General features: G+C 41.0%; 1 protein-coding gene across 1 annotated transcript; it reads left to right on the top strand.

The window, feature by feature from the left end:
* Positions 1-16,479: 16,479 nt before the first annotated feature.
* On the top strand, positions 16,480-17,666 carry LOC135613007 (expansin-B15-like). The gene is made up of 4 exons (XM_065109885.1): positions 16,480-16,660; positions 16,755-16,867; positions 16,959-17,152; positions 17,227-17,666. Exons 1-4 carry the CDS (start codon positions 16,492-16,494, stop codon positions 17,537-17,539), a joined length of 789 nt encoding a protein of 262 aa, XP_064965957.1. The 5' UTR covers positions 16,480-16,491; the 3' UTR covers positions 17,540-17,666.
* The last annotated feature ends 2,060 nt before the right edge of the window (positions 17,667-19,726 follow it).

Below are 19,726 nucleotides of genomic sequence, written 5' to 3'. Positions count from 1 at the left end.
CGCACTCGGGATCAGGAGAAGGAATCCGCCTTTGCTCGGTGTGGCCAAGGTGTCGAGAGCGTGCCATGCTTGTGAAAGCCACTCGCCTTGCCGTCCACAGGAACAGGACCAGCATTGCCCGGAAGAGACGATCGAGTTCTGCCCCTTGCCGACGCTGCCGTCAGCGTCATCGCCACTGATCCATCACATCTTGTATGCTGACCATTCTGCGGGACTATGATTGAGGATCGCTACTGCTCGGATCGCATGATATCTCTCGGCTGGAGTCTTGTCCATTCGAGTTCATTTGCGTGCACGCTCCGGGAAACACCAGTGATAATTTTGCTCATCAAAAGAAGCAATCTTTTAGTAACTCTTGCAGCGTTCTCATTCGATTTTTATGATACTCTCCGGCCTCACCTAGTGAGGTAGAAAATAATGACGGCCAATGATAGGGTTTATTTTGGACCCCAAATAAGTCACCGTTGACGACACACGTCAAGTCACAATCGATGTCACACGTCGTCAGAACCCTACGACACACGCTAAGTCGGGTTCCATATCAAGACACTATGTGACGCGACAATCTCAGGAGCTTGGGGCGGTGTCGTCTGATGCCGCTCAGACATTCCCCAAGACGCCAGCGGGTCAGAAATGTCGTCCCATCCCACAAGGGTCAGCGACCACACTGAACCGACGTGCAACCAACCCTATCACAATAGTATAAAAGCCCCTGGCCAACGTCTGGCCAGGAGAGAAGAAAAAAAGAAGGCAATTAAATCCTTTACTAACTTGCTCGTCGGATGGGCCAAAGTCGGGAATCACCCGACGAAGATCGTTTTTACATGCAAGCGACCATCCGCGAGCGACGAGCGTCTCAACCCAGGGAACGCCATCCACTGTGCAAAGAAGAGTAGTCAACCGACCCGAATCCCTACCAATGCCCACCCGCACTCCTTCCCAAGGGCGCAACCATCTCATCATCCAGCTCACTTTACATGAAGCTCCCGACATCGACCCACGGACCTAACCGGACTGACTCATCAACCATGGCATATTTGTTCGCTAACGGCCAGCACAAGAGAAACAACTCCTAAGATATCTATCATGCATCGCCAAGGTATCATATATTCAGCTAATTACAGAGTTTTCACGAGGCCAGAAGAACAAGATTGAAATACCAAGGCAAAAACTTCGAAACATCCAAATATGATGGTTTAGCTCAGGCAAATCAACAAACACCTTATCGGCATCAAACTCTCCACAGTAAGCCACCGACATGTCTATATGTCCAATAATACAAACACCTTAAACTAAAGAAATACAACATTTAAAGGTTTCTGATCATGAAAATATTGAACACATACGTCTCACATAAGCATAATTAGACCCTACAAAAAATCTAAAAGAAATAAGCCCATCATAGACAAGTCAAGCTGCAGACAGAGTCCACAAATGAAACCATTGAAACCAATAAATCACAAACAAGTTAATATCCCCAATCATAATCTTCAGTGCTGAATTTGCAAGATGGAAAACTCAAATTCTCGCAATCATAGACTCAATTTTCCACTTCCACTCGTCTCACATCGATTGGGAGGGGGGGTTTCTCCCTCTCCTCGTTCCTATCTCCCTCGAGGCCACCCAATGGCAGGACGTGTGCTTACTGAATCCTATTCTTTTTCATTTACCCTTTTATCCTTCTACCTTGACTTATTTACTCTTTTTTGACTTGACGTGTCATAGCGTGTACGCTTGTGGTATTGGCAAGGCAAAAATTATATAGTGTCATTCAGATGGTGACACAAAAATACCACAATGGATATGTCGATTTGAGTGTAGATTTTAACTTGTTTTTTATTTTTAATTTACCATTTTATTTTCTGGTTCAACTTATTTATCTTTTTATTCTTCTGACACAAAATATTATTATATAAATAAATATATAAAGAATATCGTTGTAATTGTTTGCCTCCGACTTCGAGATTTTTCAAGAAACCTATCACATTTCGATTGAGTTTGATATGATCAAGTAATTGACATCTTCTATGAATATTCCTATGAATATTTCTCGAGGGGGTTGGTTCAGAACCAACCCAAATTCTAATCTTCTAAGAATATTCCTTTTGAAAATATTCATGTGTATAGAGTCATTCAACTTAGACTTGACATTAAAGGCCTCCAACTTGGAGATTCTTTAGGAAGCCTATCACATTCTAGTTGAGTTCGATCTGATAGTCGAGAAACCAACATATTCTATGAATATTCCTTAAGGGGGTTAGTGTTAGGAAATCTGGGGCGACATCATATGCGCAATGAAAAAATAGAAAACAAAATCCTAGAATTTCCTGCAAAAAAGAAGGTTTTATCGTCATGTAAAAATTGATGCGCAAAAACCCACGAAACTGAAAAATTATGCATAAGAGAATTACGATCTACATGACATGGGCAGTGAAGACGCTCATCAAATCGCTGGCCAAAACTCTTCCTACCACACAATCAAGAAGGGGTTGTCCATTCAAGGGCTATAGTATAAGGAGGAGAGGGAGAGAGAAGAATATGAGGAGGTAGCTAAAAAAAACCTAGCCTAGACCCTTTGGTTCCCTCTTATTTATAGAGGCCCCTTGTCAACTTAACCATAATGGATCTTATCATATTGGGTATTGGATCTCCATCCAACTACTCGAGCCTCTTAGATTAGTGGATCTCTACTAAATAATCTCTTATTGGCTCTTATTGGATCTCATCCATAACATCAAATAATTCAGAGATTTATTGGATAACCAATAAGATAGGAGCTTCAACGAATATCTCGTATCCGAACCTCTACTCATCGTAACACCTACCATATGTGTATGACCCTCTAGGCTCAATATCGAGCTGGCCGTGAGTCATACCTATCAGAACTCATTTTGAATCAATAAATTATTATCTCCATAATAATTCACTCGACTCATCGATTGTAAACGTATTCGGCCGCTACACTGTAGACCCGAGACGATATAGGGGAATCCAATTCATTAGACATGTCTGTTCTCAATTATCATGTATCTATAGTCCTTCATCCATCTAATATCCTAGAGACTGTATACCGGGCAAGGTGTTGTCATACTCATACAGTTTCAACTCGAGTCTCGCTCTAATCATATTCTCCCGAAGAACTCTTTTTCTCTCAATCTGAATGACTCTGGCCAGAGATTTGTCTAAGCAAAAACACATGAAATATTCTTCTCATGACATTAAGGGCAGATCTATGCAGATGATCCTCTATCGACACTCAATAGCCATCGTAAAGTTTGCTGCTACTCTCGACGACCGACTATGCTCGATCTGAAACTTCCAGATCTATAAGTCTGGTATCAAAAAGTGGATACTATACTTTGATCTATGCCAAATAAGTTTATCTCATGCTTAGGTCAATAATTTTAAAAAATAATACATAGGTATCAAAAAGTTGGTATCTCAAGTCTAAGGACCAGATACACCATTAATACTATATAATTGTTGTATGACAATAAGGTGTCATCAACCATCCAGCATTCCGTGAGCAGATCAATCAGTGAACTCATTCTCTAATGAACACCTGCACTGTATCCCTAGTCCTCACATGAGCAGCTAAATTACCTCATCATATGGACGTGTATATAGTACACCAATCTATCCGGTTATCTCGATATCCCTCTCAAGTAACATATGACCGAGATTATTTAGAGTCTGTGTTTAAAGACCAATCGGTCTCATTATCGTGATCTCATAAGGATATGATTCTCATTGCACAGATGAATGAACATCACAATATATTCATGCAACTAGCAATATAAAGTGATAAAGTATCAAATAAATAAAAAGAATGTGTATCATTTCACATATGTCATCACTCACATGATTGGCTTGCAGGACACCTATGACTAGCAGTTGGTTCGTAATCAACCCAAATTCTACTCTTCTATGGATATTCCTTTTGAGAATATTCCTATTAAGATTGCACATCAGATTGCAACATTTACTCGTTATGCTTCGATGAGACCAAGCAAAGCTTAGCATTCAAGGAAAATGTCTCGTGCTTGGCAAATAGGAAACAGCAAAGTGGCATGGTCGACTAGTAGCACATCAGCTAGCTGCTTGGTGAGGTGATGTGGCTTAATTGGTGAGGCATGTATCCTTTGATGTGATCGAATCTAGGAGGTATTTTTAACCTCTAATATAATCGTATCCAATGTATATCCAATGCAATTAAATATAACCATAAAGCATCTCATATCCTGACATAATTGAATTCAATCATGAAGTATATATTATCTTCGACGAGATTAAATTTGAACACAAAATATCCTTCATATTAGGCCTAGATGATTCAAGCGACTTCTTATAATGTCTAACGATTCAAATGACTTCTCACCCCCACAAAACTATTCTAGTGGATTTCATGATGATTAACAAAGTCCTTCGACTCATGTATTTTAATTTATCTAGAGCTCTCTAAATTCTCTGAATTTTACATTATTATTTTTTAAAATTACTGACCTAAGCGTGAGATAAACTTATTTGGCATATGAATTTCCGTCCCAAATAGCTTGTCATAGATGAAGAAATGAAATTCCAACCGAAACGAAGAAATGCTTCCAAAGGAAAGTCCTCAAATAAATAAAAACTTTCCTTGATTGCATACCAAATAATGATTTTATAGAAATAACAAGTTCTTCTCCCAATTGGATTCGCAAATTTTCTTATTAGGAAGATGCATAATAACGAAAGCAATAAGCAGATACGAAACGGATTCAGTTTGAATATTTTCCTTATGTAAATAGTCTCAAAATAAAATATAAATAGGATGGCACCAACGAGACAACATAATACCATCAAAATAATCTCTTTCGGAGTGAGCTAAGTCAAAGCAACCTATTATTATTACCATCATACAATCAACCATGTCTCGTGCTGGAGTGGCTTCCTTTCTCATCCTATGTTTGCTGATCGCTGCTTCCAGTAAGATGTTATTCTTTTGAGTCTGTATTTTTTTTCCTCGTTCAATTGAATACAAGACTTGCAGAGACTGATGAGGTTTTTGTATTGGATGCAAGATTATTCTACTGCGCAGGATCTATGCTGTAAGGATCACCATAAATGGAATGGTACCGAGCATTGCTTGGGAGCCGCCGACAACGACGCCTGCAACACTTGGTGCATGTCAGACTGCCGGGGAGGAGAATGCAATGTTCGCGCCGGATTACACTACTGTCACTGCTACTGTTGATCCAAGAGAAGTCGACTGCATCGATCATATGTTTCGCAAGTTGTGGTCTTTGATTATTCTGAATAAAAATAAGGAATAATATCGTGGTTGATTTTACGGTTGATGGTTCTATTATAATTACAAAAGATCGTGGTGAAGATTTAGAGAGGGAAAAGAGTTTGATATGTCTTTTGCCATAATGCTTTCCTCAAAATACTTAATAAAAAACTTTAATTTATGTTCTTTTTAACTTAATAAAAACTCTAAATCATTAGCTCAAAATACTTGATTGTAAGATACTAATAATAATATACTTTTAATTTATGTTTATTATAAATAAGTTTTCATGAATAAAAACTTATTTTATAAATAAGTTTTATTATAATCAAAGAAAATTATATCTTTAGATCTTGCCACACATTTGGGAAAATTATAAATTCTTCTACGAGTGTGTTAAAGAGTGCAACAACAGCAAAGGTAGTATTTTCTAAGATTTGAGATATGTCAAATCATGAAAATATTCGACCCAACGAGTATCATAGAGTCGATAAGTTTTTACTTAAGTTTCTTTTGTAATTTGATAAGGACCTTCTCACTTTGGTACCAGCTTACTTTTGGCTTATGTTGGGTCACTCACTTTAATTCATCTTAAGACCAAGTCTTCTTCCTCAAGTCAAGGAAGATGAACTCTAGTGTTAAAGGTTTTAGCCACCATCCTTTTGTGTGCTAAGTTCCGAAGATGCACTTGGGCTTTAACTTCGGTTTAGATTTGCTCAAAGCTGGACCTCTATTTTTCCCTTGATAAAGTGTAAGTATGGACAATCAATAATGCCATCTTGGGAGAGAGTAGAGCTTCGATTCCATATGCCAAGTAGAAAGGGGATCACCGGTGAAAACTTTTAGCATAGTTTGATACCCCCATAATATGCTAGGAGTTTATCCACCCATACTCCCTTGTTTTTCAAGACTCTTTTTCTTAATCCATCTAATATAGCTTGATTAGTTATTTTAATCTGATCGTTAGCTCATGGATGCATCACTGACTTGAATCTTAGGTAGATTATGAAGGAATCATAGAATTTTTTTAAATTTGTGTTGTCGAACTATATTACCTGTGATTAGTACTTGTGGCACTCCAAATAAAAAAAATGATGCTTTTCCACATAAATCCTTCGACTTGTCATTTTATGGTTGTCGCTAATTCGGTCTCAACCCATTTAATGAGACAATCCACTTTGAGTATTATGTATTTTCGCTATCCTATAATAGGTGAGAAGAGTCTTAGAATATTCAATCTTCACAATGCAAAGGGTCATGCCGTATCGACGGAAGTTACTCTACTGCATGTAGTCTCTAGAATCTGACATTATGCTGACATCTATCACAGCATTGGGCGTACTTCTTGGTATCATGCTTGAAGGTTGGCATTGGTAGAGTGGAAGCAAAACACTAAGGAATGCGATGGGGAACCATTTATAAAGCACCTCATCCCATTTGTTGCCTACGTACTTTTCTTGCTTCAGTTGTCTTGTCGGGAAGAGCCTCAATCTTTAGATATCTCATAATGTTTTCCATCCGAGTGGCCTTTAAATCAGTTGATCTATATGGATGCTGCTTTGAGTTATGACTTTCCAAGTTATTCCTCTGAATGATAGGATATCCTCTTGTGGTATGAAAAGAGTGTATATTATCATATTGTTTTTTCTAGGAATTTGAACGATGTGAAACATTGGCTTGCCTTTACAAGGTAGGATGTCATAGTAGAGTCACGAGCAGACTCGATTAGAAATCCCTAGCGAGGCTCAAACAAATCCCTAGCGAGTATGGTACTAAGTTCTTCGGCTCAAACAAATCCCTAGCGAGGCTCGATTAGAAACTGTATGGGTCTGACAGTACCATACTCGGTAGACGGTCTCTGGGATATTAGATGGATAAGGGACTATAGGTACACGGTAACTGAGGACAGATAGGTTCATTGGATTGGATTTCCCTGTATCGTCTAGGGACTACGACGTAGTGGCGTAGTACGTCCATAGTCGATGAGTCGAGTGAATTATTATGGAGATAATAATTCACTGAGCCAGAAGGAGCTCTGACAGGTATGACTCACGGCCAGCTCGATATTGGGCCTAGAGGGTCACACACATATGGTAGGCATTGCGATGAGTAGAGGTTCAGATATGAAATATATGTTGGAGCCCCTAACTTATTGGATATCCAATAAACCTCTGAATTATTAGATCATATGGATGAGATCCAATAAGAGCCCATAAGAGATTATTGAATAGAGATCCACTAATCTAAGAGGCTTGGGTAGTTGGATGCAGATCTAATACCCAATAGGGGAGGATCCATTAGGGTTTGACATGTGACCTCTATAAATAGGAGGGATTCAGTGGTTCATAGGTTAAAGCATTTGCTTGCCTCTCATATTCTCCTCTCCCTCTTCACCTCAGCCAAAGGAACGTTTGAACTCCTTTACCCTCTCCTAGATATCTACAAGGAAACAGGGATATACGATCTCCCAATGTAACACAATCTATTCTATACATAGTTCTCCCTATGTAACACAATCTATTATATACGTAGTTTGTTTCACGGATTTTTGCGCACCAATCTTCGCATGACGACGAACATCTTTTTGGGAAATTGGAAATTTTATTTTTTTGTTCTTCCGCTGCGCATGTGATGTCGCCCTCAAGATTTCCCAACAGTGGTATCAGAGCCATGTTGTTCGTGCGATAGATTGGTTTTGAATTGCATGTGTTGTGTTTTGGATAAACTTTTGACGTCAAAATCGTTGACGCATAAGAAGGAAGGGTAGCATCATTTGCTGCCCTCGATCTGCATGCCTGCAGTGGCAGCCGCAGCCCGGCAGCACAGCGCCGGCGCATGCGCAAGCGCTGCACCTACAGCAGCCGGCCGGCGAGTAGGCCTACGGCCGGCGGGGCTGGCAGCCCGCGGGCAGAGGCGCCTGCGGCCGCTTCTCCCGCAGGGCAACGACGCCTGCGATCGCTGCTCCCGCGGGCAAAACCCCCTCGCAGGGGCGGCCGCCCGGCGGGGCAGCACCGCTTGCAGGCGCTGCCCCTCGGGCAGAACCGCCCATGGAGGCGACGACGCCCGCGGGAGTGCCTACCTGCAGGGGCAGCGCCGCCTGCGGGCGAGCTGCCCGTAGGCGAGGGCAGCGCCCCTGCCCCCCACCCCCCACCCCCCATCGCATAGGTTGCCGCCGGCCAAATGGCGACGGCGGCGGTAGCAGCAGAGGAGAGGGCATTAGGGCATCTTATGGCAAAAGACAATTTTGCCCCTAGGAATTTCAGAAATTATAGTTCTTTTGATTTTTTGTCCAAATTACGAAAATACCCCTCAGAATTTAGAAAATTCATTGCATGTCTCTGATTTTAGAAAATATTAATTAATTAAAAATTTTAATTAATAATTATTATTTTATTATCTAGTAGTCCTACATGATGATGTTTTATACATGTGATGCATGAAAAGTGGACATATGATCATGGACCGTGTGATGTGTGTACTTGTGATTATTATTATTAAATCCTACGAACCTCCATTGTTATTTCTCGTTTATTGTCGGGCCTGCGTGCCTATGATTAAGTTGTAATCACACGAGGAGGCGTAGTGGGAGCGTGGAAGCGATAACGGGACCCATGAGACGGACGATCGCGATGCATGGAGATGCATCGAGATATCGACGGAACCGACGAGGTATGGAGATGCACCGTCGCACACATAGATCTTGTTGTGAGTGATTAGGCCCACTAGCTCGGGCCTGATCACATTAGGCTGTGGTCCATGATCATTTGGTGTGATTACTTATATACCTACTATATATATATATATATATATATATATATATATATATATATATATATATATATATATATATATATATATATATATATAGCATGCGATGTAAATATATATTAAATATGTATATGTGTGACATGTCATATTAGGAGACCAAATCATAGAAACTCCTCTCTCGATAATATTAAGTCGGTAAACGTGAGGCAATTAGATTGACCTATGTGGCCTTCTATCGTTATAGGTAGGGACCGATTCCCGGTGTATATTGAGTTGGTCGAGTCCCTCGAGGCTCACCTATATCGTGATTCGCTATCTTGCCTATGACATAGAGATGTCACCGGTGACCTGAGGACATGGTATACTTGGTCGAGTCCTTCGAGGGTATATCATCGAATCAGACTCATCTTGTAACGATGATGTTGACTTAACCGAACATCATGGTTGGTCGAGTCCCTCGAGACTATGGTGATTTGGAGGCCGAACAGGATGAGAATCACAAGGAGTTGTGATCGGCAAGAGTTGCCTACCTTTTGGGCTTAGTGTGATTGGTCGAGTCCCTCGAAGTTACACTAAGATGTTGATTGGATCTTGATCCCCACTAGAAGTTTGTCGGAGACTTTCGTTTCACGTGCTAAGGGTGTCGCGTGACTCGCTAGTAAAATAATGGGAGCATATTAAGATAGAAGTTCATATCTGTTTATTTCTTACAAAATTTGTATGTTATTTATTTCTGGTGCATTTTTATTTTTAGAAAATGTCACTTTCAAATCCTAGCATACTTGATGTCAACCGCCTCACTAGTCCAAATTATACGGATTGACTCTGCAACTTGAGAATTGTTCTCACAGCGGAGAAAATCGTGTACGTCCTTGATATAGTGATGCCTACGCCCGAGGAAGGGGTAAGTGAGGATGCGATCACTCGCTACATGAAGTACATTGATGATTCCACTCTTGCTTAGTGTTACATGTTGGGCTCTATGACTCCTGAGTTGCAGAGATAACATGAAAAGATGGATGCCAGATCCATTCTCCTACAAGTCCGCAAACTGTCTAAGGAACAAGGAAGGACTCAGCGATATGAGATATCTAAGAGTCTCTTTCACGCAAGAATGACTAAGGGGACACCGGTTCAGAACCATGTCTTAAAAATGATTGAGTGGATAGAGAAACTCATAGGTCTATGAATGGTCCTAGAGGATAACTTATGTATGGACATTGTGCTTCAGTCCCTACCAGATTCTTTTTCACATTTCATAATGAATTTTAATATGAACAAGCTTGAGGTGACTCTCCCATAGCTCCTCAATATGTTGAGGGAGGCAAAGAGCACTATCAAAAAGGAGAAGACAGTTCTCTACACTAGGAAGACCAGAAAGAAAAGGAAAGGAGAAAAGTCCCTTAAGAAGGGCAAGGGCAAGGGCAAACCAGGTAAAGCAAAGGTTGTTAAGAAAGACCCGACAAAGGACAAAGGCCAGTGCTTCCATTATGGCAAAGATGGGTACTGGAAGAGGAACTGCAAAGAGTACCTTGCAAAGAGGGCTAAACAGAAGTTTGGAGAAGCTTCAGGTACATTCATGATCAATCTCAATTTGTCAGACTCTTATGATAACACATGGGTATTGAATACCGGTAGTGCTTATCATATATGCAATTCGTTGCAGGTTCTGGCAAGGCCAAGGAGACTGAAGAGAGGCGAGATGGACCTCAAGATGGGCAATGGAGCAAAAGTTATTGTAGTAGCTAGCTGTTGGTGAGGTCGCCCTACATCTATCTAGTGGAGCTATTATTGCATTAGATGCATGTTATTTTGTTCCTTCTATTATCAAAAACATTATCTTCATTTTATGTTTGACAGTTAGTAGATATAAATTAGTTTTTGAGAATAATGATTGTTCAATATTATTAGATGATGAGATCATCACGAAAGGAACATTGCATAATGGTTTGTTTATGCTAGACACTACTCTACATATCATGAATGTAAGTGTGTCTAAGAATCAATGAGGGAAGGATTCAAAAGTTGCTAAATGATGGATATCTAGATCCATTCGACTATGAGTCATATGCAACTTGCGAGCCTTGCCTTCGTGGAAAACTGACCAACTCTCTATTTAGTGGAACTGGAGAGAGAGCCACTAAGCTATTAGAACTCATACATAGTGATGTATGTGGACCCATGTCAACTCATGTCATTGGTGGTTACTCCTACTTCATTACCTTTACTAATGATTTCTTAAGGTATAATTATGTGTATTTAAAGAAGTACAAGTTCGAGACATTTGAGAAATTCAAAGAGTATAAGAATAAAGTGGAGAACCAGATTGGAAAGAGTATCAAGACTCTTCGATTAGATCGAGGAGGTGAGTACTTAAGTACAAAGTTTACTCAGTTCCTCAAGGACCATGGGATATTATCCCACTGGACACCTCCTTATACATCTCAGCTCAATGGTATGTCTGAAAGGAGAAATCGTACCCTATTAAATATGATATGGTCCATGATGAGTTTCGCTGACTTACTCATCTCATTCTGAGGATATGCCATAGAGACCGTAGCTTACTTTTTGAATAGAGTTCTAACTAAGTCAATAGTGTCTATATCATATGAGATATGGAAAGGAAAGAAACCCGATCTTAAGGTTGTTAAGATTTGGGACTGCTCTGCCCACGTTAAAAGACACAACCCCGATAAATTGGAATCAATGACAGAGTAGTGCAAGTTCGTGGGATACCCTAAGGAAACTTGTGGGTATTATTTCTATCATCTCGAGGGCCAAAAGGTCTTTGTAGCCAAGAGAGCAATGTTCCTTGAGAAGGAACACATTCTTGGCGGAGACAGTGGGAGCATGATAGAGTTGAGCGAGGTTGGAGAACTTAGCTCAAGCACCACTCTACAGCCCGAGTCTATTAAAGTACCAAATACACAAGTTCCAACTTTACGTAGGTCCGGCAGAGTATCACATCCTCCTGAGAGATATGTGGGACATATTAGAAGAGAGGATGTTGAGAATATTGATCTTCAAACTTATGAGAAGGCTATTATGAGTATAGACTCCGGGAAGTAGCAAGAAGCCATGAATTCTGAGATGAATTTTATGTACTCCAATAAGGTTTGGAACCTAGTTAATGCGCCTGAAGGTATTGTACCCATCGATTGCAAGTGGATCTTTAAGAAAAAGATCGAAGTAGATGGAAAGGTAAAGACTTATAAAGCAAGGCTAGTGGCTAAGAGGTATCGTCAAAGGTAAGATGTTGACTATGACGAAACCTTCTCACCCGTAGCAATACTAAAATACATATAAATTCTATTAGCTATTGCAGCACACTATGATTATGAGATCTGGCAGATGGATGTGAAAACTGCATTCTTCAATGGGAACCTCGAGGATGAGGTGTATATGATACAACCCGAGGGATTCGTATCCAAGGACTGCCCATATAAGGTGTGCAGGTTGTTTAGATCCATTTATGGACTAAAGCAAGCTTCCCGAAGTTGGAACATAAGATTTGATGATTCAATAAGATCTTATGACTTTGTTAAGAACGAAGATGAGCCTTGTGTGTACAGGAACATAAGATTTAAACACATATCCTAAATAATCATGGTCATATGTTACTCGAGAGGGACATCGAGATAATCGGACAGACTGGTATGCTGTATAACCGTCCATATGATGGATGCAACTGGTCTCATAGCTGCTCGTGTGGGGACATTAGGGATACAGTACAGGTGCTCATTGAAGAATGAGTTCACTAATTGATCCGCTTATGGAATTCTGGATGGTTGATGATACCTTATTATTAGACAGTGATTTCTTAGTCCCAATGGTGTATCTGGTCCTTAGACTTGAGACACTAAGGATGTCTTGTATGAGTGCTTCATTCTTTGATACCAGACTTATAGGTTTGGATGTCTCAGATCTAGTATAGCCGGTCATTGGGAGTGGCAGTCGACCTTACGAGGGCTATTGAGTGTCGATAAATGATCATCCACTCTCGGCGTTGTTAGGATCGGAGCGGCACTAAGAGGGGGGGGGGGGGGGGGTGAATTAGTGTAGCGGATTAAAACGTTGGTTTCGACAAATCTTTCGTACGATAAGAACGGAACTTGAAAAGCTTAACTTGAAAGCGTATTCTTAAAGTTGCGCAGCAAAGGTAATAAGGAACTAAAGCATGTAAGAAGGTTTGCAGTAATGTATAGCAATAATGAAATGCAAACCAGAGATCACGCCGATTTTAGAGTGGTTCGGTCAAATGACTTACATCCACTTGCGAGGCCCCTCTTTGATGAGGCTCCCACCTTCCACTAGCAAATCTCTTGAAATGGAAGGGCAAATACCCCTCTTATAACCTTTTACAAGCAGTTCAACCTCTTACAAATTTTCAGCAAGAAAGAAGGAGGAGAACTCTCTAGCAAATTGAAAACAAGAAAGGCAAAGACTCTTCTAAGACTTTTCTCTTAATCACTTGCTGCTCAAAGAGTTGTATTCTCAGCTGAGACTTGAGGGGTATTTATAGGCCTCAAGAGGATTCAAATTTGGGCTCCAAAAAATTTGAATTCTCTTATGTTCCCGATGCTGGCGGTGCCACCGCCCAGCCAAGCGGTGCCACCGCCCAGCGCTCGGGTGCTGGACGGAGCAACCGCCCAGCCCAGGAGGTGTCACCGCCCAACTCTCGGGTGCTGGGCGGTGCCACCGCCTGGCTCTCCGGTTCACTGGTTTGGCTTAATTTTAGCCCAAACCAAATTTGACTTTGGGCCCAATTGGCCCCTAACCAGGATATAGGATTATCTCTTAATCCTAATCCTAATTATAAGTGAACTACATAACAAAACACATCCTAAGCAAGTTTTCAACCGCGAACGTCGAGTCTTGTTCCGGCGAGCTTTCCGACGAACTTCCTCCGACGGACTCCCATCAAGCTCCCGAACTTGTGATGACTTTAGCGAGTAGCCGAGCCTTCTCGGTGATCTCCATGAACCTCCGACAATCTCTTCGGCGAACTTCCGAAAATTCCGACAGGTTCCCGATTTCTTCTCGGTTGGTTCCGGCAACATCTCCGACGATTCTTCGGACTCTTAAACGTCCATCAAACTTGACTCCGGTATCCTTGCTTTATGTTTTCTGGTTATCGTAGTTAATCCTGCACACTTAACTCAATAATATGGATTAGATCAATTAACCCACCAATTGATTATATCATCAAAATCCGAGATTCAACAGGCGTCATGAGAGGAATATTACATGTATTCTTGCTCAGACAAATCCCTGGCCAGAGTCATTTGGATTGAGAGAGAAAGAGTTCTCCGGGAGAATCCGATTAGAGCGAGACTTGACTAGAAACCGTGTGGGTCTGACAGCACCATACCCGGTATACGGTCTCTGGGATATTAGATGGATAAGAGACTATAGGTATACAGTAACTGAGGACAGACAGGTCCAATGGATTGGATTCCCCTGTATCATTTGGGGACTACGGCGTGGTAGCCTAATACGTCCATAGTCGATGAGTCAAGTGAATTATTATAGAGATAATAATTCATTGAGCCAAACGATGTTCTAACAGGTATGACTCATGGCCAGCTCGATATTGGGCCTAGAGGGTCACACACATATGGTAGGTATTGCGATGAGTACTGATTCAGATATGAGATATCCATCAGAGCCCCTGACTTATTGGATATCTAATAAGCTCCTAAATTATTGGATCATATGGATGAGATCCAATAAGAGCCCATAAGAGATTATTGGATAGAGATCCACTAATCTAATAGGCTTGGATAGTTGGATGTAGATCTAATACCCAATAGTGGAGGATCCATTAGGGTTTGACACGGGACCTCTATAAATAGGAGGGATTCAATGGTTCATAGGCTAGAGCCTTTGCTTGCCTCTCCTATTCTCCTCCCCCTCTCCATCTCAGAGCAGGCCTGGAGTTTTGAGGAGCGTCATTGCAACCCTGTTGTGTGGATCACCGCTAGAGAGGAGGACGCTTGACCTCATTCACCCTCTCCTAGAGATCTGCTTTGGAAACAGGGATATACAATCTCCCTCGGTAACATAATCTATTTTATACGCAGTTTGTTTTGCGGATTTTTATGCACCAATATTCGCACGACGACGAACATCTTTTTGGGAAATTGAGGATTTTATTTTTTTGTTCTTCCGTTACACATGTGATGTCACCCCCAAGATTTCCCAATAGAACGAGTCCCAACATCTCGTGAAGAGGGAAGCTTTATAAGCAATTCAACGAGTACCTTGAGTGCAAGAGAGAAAAGAGAGAAAGGAGAAAACAATGATTTTAGAAGGTAGAACAAACAGTTGCAAGTCCACAAATAACTGCTCACCGGGTGCTAGGTACGAAGGTAAGTTCCCATCAAGTTAACGTGCAAACTTATGATGATTGTTCAACGACTGACATAAGGAGGAGAAAACTGGTAGCGGGGTGACGTTAGACAATAAGAAAGAGAGAGGGTGTCACAGAAGCAGCAATGGTTGCAAGATCAGAGTTGCCGTTGCCGAGGAAATCTTGCTAAGGCAAGAGTGGCTCTGATACCATGTTAAGAATGAAATGAAGAAGATATCTCTGTGTTTAATATGGTGCTCTCTATTTATACACATTAGGAGAGAGGATTTTCCTCGACAGAGCAACAATATTTTCTTATATAGTTGGAAAAATCTTAGTCGCTATCATGGGAAATCTTAGTTGCTATTAGTTTAATCAATTCATGAAGTATCCATTATCTGTGATGAGATTGAATTTGAACATAAAGTGTCCTTCATGTTAGACCTTGACGAATGATATACAAGTAATATTTGATGATTTAATGTTCAACGATTTAAGCGACTTCTCGTATCCAAGTAATATTCGATAATCGTTTGAAATTATTATCGTAGATTTCATGACAATTACCAAAGTCATTGATATGACTCAAGTATTTTAATTTACGTAGAGTTCTCTAAACTCTATGATTTTTTTATTATTTAAAAAAAAAATACTAACCTAAGCGTGAGACAAGCTTACTTTTGGAATATGAATTTTTGTCTCAAATAACTAGTTTGTCGTAGAGGAAGAAATGAAATCCCAATCGATAGGAAAAAGGAAGAAATGCTTCAAAAGGAAAGTCCTCAAATGAAATACAGTAGCTTTTATTTTTTACCGTGTTTTCAAATAAAAAAAACAACTTTTCCAAATGACGTACCAAATCATGATTTAATAGAAATATCAAATTCGTCTCCCTCCTGGATTCACAAATTTTGATACAAAATAACCAAAGCAATAAGCAAATAAGAAACGGATTTTGTTTGAATATTTTCCTTATGTAAATATTCTCAAAGTTAAATATAAATAGGATGGCACCAACGAGACAGCATAATACCATCAAAATAGTCTCCTTATAAGATACCGTAGGAAAAGTTAGATTCAGGCAATGGAAGTCTTTGCAGCCATGGCCTCCTCCTTTCGTCGTCTCTCTTCTCTTCTTGTTTTCGTTGGTTTCCTTTCCCTGCTCCGCCCCTGCGCTTGCTACAACCGCATGAACTCGTCCGACACTGACTTGGCCATGTCGCCGGCTGTAGCCACCTGGTACGGGGAAGCCGAAGGCCCTGGAAGTACTGGTAATGTCTACAATGTTCCTGCGTTACGTTCTGAAGTATGCATGAGAGCATACGTGAAATAGTGGATCAGCATGTATGTGTATAATATATACAGGTGGCGCATGCGGATATGGTGATGGGGTTGCCAAGGCTCCGTTCGATTCCAAGATAGCAGCAGGTGGTACTTCGCTGTACAAATCAGGCAAGGGATGTGGTGCTTGCTATCAGGTATACACGCCTTAGCCAGCTAGCTAGATTGTCTCATTTGCAACGTAGATAATGCTGGGAGACAGATTGATGATGGCACTGATCGGATCAGGTTGCGTGCACGGCGAACCCTGCATGCTCCGGGAGGCCGGTGACCGTGGTCATCACGGACCAGTGCCCCGGCGGCCCGTGTGCTTCCGACGCCGTCCATTTTGACCTCAGCGGGGCTGCCTTCGGGGCCATGGCGAAGCCTGGCCAAGCCGCTGCGCTTCGCAGCGCGGGCTCCATTCACATACAATACGCCAGGTGACAACCCCAACCCGGAACTCAACTGCCACTCGAACACCCTTATCCTAACATACTCTCCTGTGGCTTCGTAGAGTGCCCTGCAGCTACCCGGGCTTTCACGTCACCTTCAGGGTGGACAACGGATCCAACCCAAACTACTTCGCCGTGCTCCCCGAGTTCGTTAATGGGGACGGCGAAATCTCGGCCGCCGAAGTGGGGCAGGGGAGCTCGTGGACGCCCATGCAGTCTTCGTATGGCGCCGTTTGGAAGCTGAACGCGCCAGTGCATGGTCCAGCTTCGATCCGGCTGACCTCCGCCGTGTCGAGGAAGACCATCGTTGCCACCAACGTCATCCCCGCGGGTTGGAGACCAGGGGCCACGTACTCCTCCAACGTCAACTTCTAACAAGTCTAAAACAATGCACTAAATTGCTACTTATATGAGATCATATGATTCACAAGTTATGATTCATGTGTGTTTGATTATTATGAATAAAAACAAGGAATGAATTATCGTGGTTGAATTTTAGAGAGGGAAAAGAGTTTGACGTGTCTTTTGCCATAATACTTTGCTCGAAATACTTAAAAAAAACTCTTTAATTTATGTTCTCCTTAACTTAATAAAACTCTAAACCATTAGCTCAAAATACTAAATTATAAGGTAATAAATGTATACTTTTAATTTATGTTTTTATCGATATCCGATGTGAACGTAAAAGCAACGACACACGCGGCCTTGTTCCAATAGCATCAAGATTGAGACTTATAGGCTGATTAATTGGCATTTTATCCCCCAAAAAAAAGAAAAAAAAGATGATGGTAGAAAAAAATAATAAAATAATAATAATAATAATAATAAATAAGCGAGAATAAATGACCCGAGAAATGAAATATCTTGATCCAATTTACTCATTCCATTTGACACAACTCACCCAACAAACTAGAAAGAACAAGGACACATTTATTTATTTATTTATTGCAAGATGTACCTGATTAAATTTTAAATAGAAAGATATTATTCGATAAAAATCAGTAAGTGATAAAATAAATAAATTATCCTTCAATAATTTAATCACGACAGGGATCATAGTTCACATAGAATTGAATGGCCTCATAGAGAGCTACAGATGCATGGTTGCATCATATTTCGACAAGGAAAAGTAGTATATGTTACTGGTTAAATCCGGTTATCAACTATTATGTATTCTCCGATGCGATCGAATCTAGTCATGAAACATCTTTAACTTCTGACGTAGTTTAATCTAGCCATGAAGTATCATGTATGTCCAATGCATTCAAATCTAACCATAAAGTATCATGATTAAGGGCTTGATACCCCAATGTCACGAACTTAGCCAGAATTGTCTAAGTCGCGAGGCACCCTTGCAACAAAATCGCGGACTTAGTTGGATCTACCTAAGTCGTGAAGCACCCATGTGCCAACTCTTTGAATTTAGCCGAGATTGCCTAAGTCATGAGGCACCTTTGCAACATATGTGTCCGTAAAGAGTTAGCCTAGTTGCAACCTCGTACAAGTCCCTAAAGACCTATAAAACAGAAAGTTGATTAGATTGAAAACGAGCGACGAACATGCTAGTCATAGGTGCCCAGCAAACCAATCACGTGAGTGATGGTACGTGTGACTTGACATAAAATATTTTTGCTTATTATATTTTGGCATTTATCATTTTATATTGACTATTGCATATATATATATATTGTGACGTCCTTGGATCTATGCAATGGAAATCGGGTCATGATGAGATCACGATAATGAGACTGATTCACCTTTAAATACAGATCCTAAATAATCTTGGTCATAAGTTACTCGAGAGGGACATCGAGATACTTGGACAGACTAGTGTGTTGTATACCCGTCCATATGATGGATGTAGCTGGTCTCATAGCTGCTCATGTGGGGACACTGGGGATATAGTACAAGTGCTCATTAGAGAATGAGTTCACTGATTGATCTGCTTAGGGAATGTTGGATGGTTGATGATGCATTATTGTCAGACAGTGATTTCGTAGTCCCAGTGGTGTATCTGGTCCTTAGACTTGAGACACCAAGGACGTCCTGTATGAGTGCTCTATTCTTTGATACCGGACTTATTCGTTTGGATGTTCCAAATTTAGTACAACCGATCATTGAGAGTAGTAGTCGACTTTACTAGGGTTATTGAGTGTCGATAGAGGATCATTCGCTCTCAACGTCGTGAGAGGAATATCCCATGTGTTTTTGCTCAAACAAATCCCTGGCTAGGGTTATTCGGATTGAGAGAGAAAGAGTTCTCCGGGAGAATCCAATTAGAGCGAGACTCGACTAAAAACTGTATAGGTCTTACAGCACCATACCCGGTATACGGTCTCTAGGATATTAGATGGATCATGGACTATAGGTACACCGTAACTAAGGACAGACATGTCCATTGGATTAGATTCCCGTGTATCGTCTGGGGACTACGACGTAGTGGCCTAGTACATCCGTAGTCGATGAGTCGAGTGATTTATTATAGAGATAATAATTCACTGAGCTAGAAGGAGTTCTGACAGGTATGACTCACGGCTAGCTCGATATTGGGCCCGGAGGGTC

This window comes from Musa acuminata, chromosome BXJ1-2 (assembly GCF_036884655.1).
Source record: "Musa acuminata AAA Group cultivar baxijiao chromosome BXJ1-2, Cavendish_Baxijiao_AAA, whole genome shotgun sequence".
Classification (NCBI taxonomy): Eukaryota; Viridiplantae; Streptophyta; class Magnoliopsida; order Zingiberales; family Musaceae; genus Musa; species Musa acuminata.
This window is presented reverse-complemented; position numbering and strand designations above follow the sequence as displayed.

Bases quoted from the DNA above. Each gene is read 5' to 3' on its own strand.
- LOC135613007 (XM_065109885.1), top strand. From the start codon at position 16,492: ATGGCCTCCTCCTTTCGTCGTCTCTCTTCTCTTCTTGTTTTCGTTGGT. The intron at 16,661-16,754 runs GTAATGTCTACA...TAATATATACAG, and splicing joins CGAAGGCCCTGGAAGTACTG to GTGGCGCATGCGGATATGGT. The intron at 16,868-16,958 runs GTATACACGCCT...TGATCGGATCAG, and splicing joins GATGTGGTGCTTGCTATCAG to GTTGCGTGCACGGCGAACCC.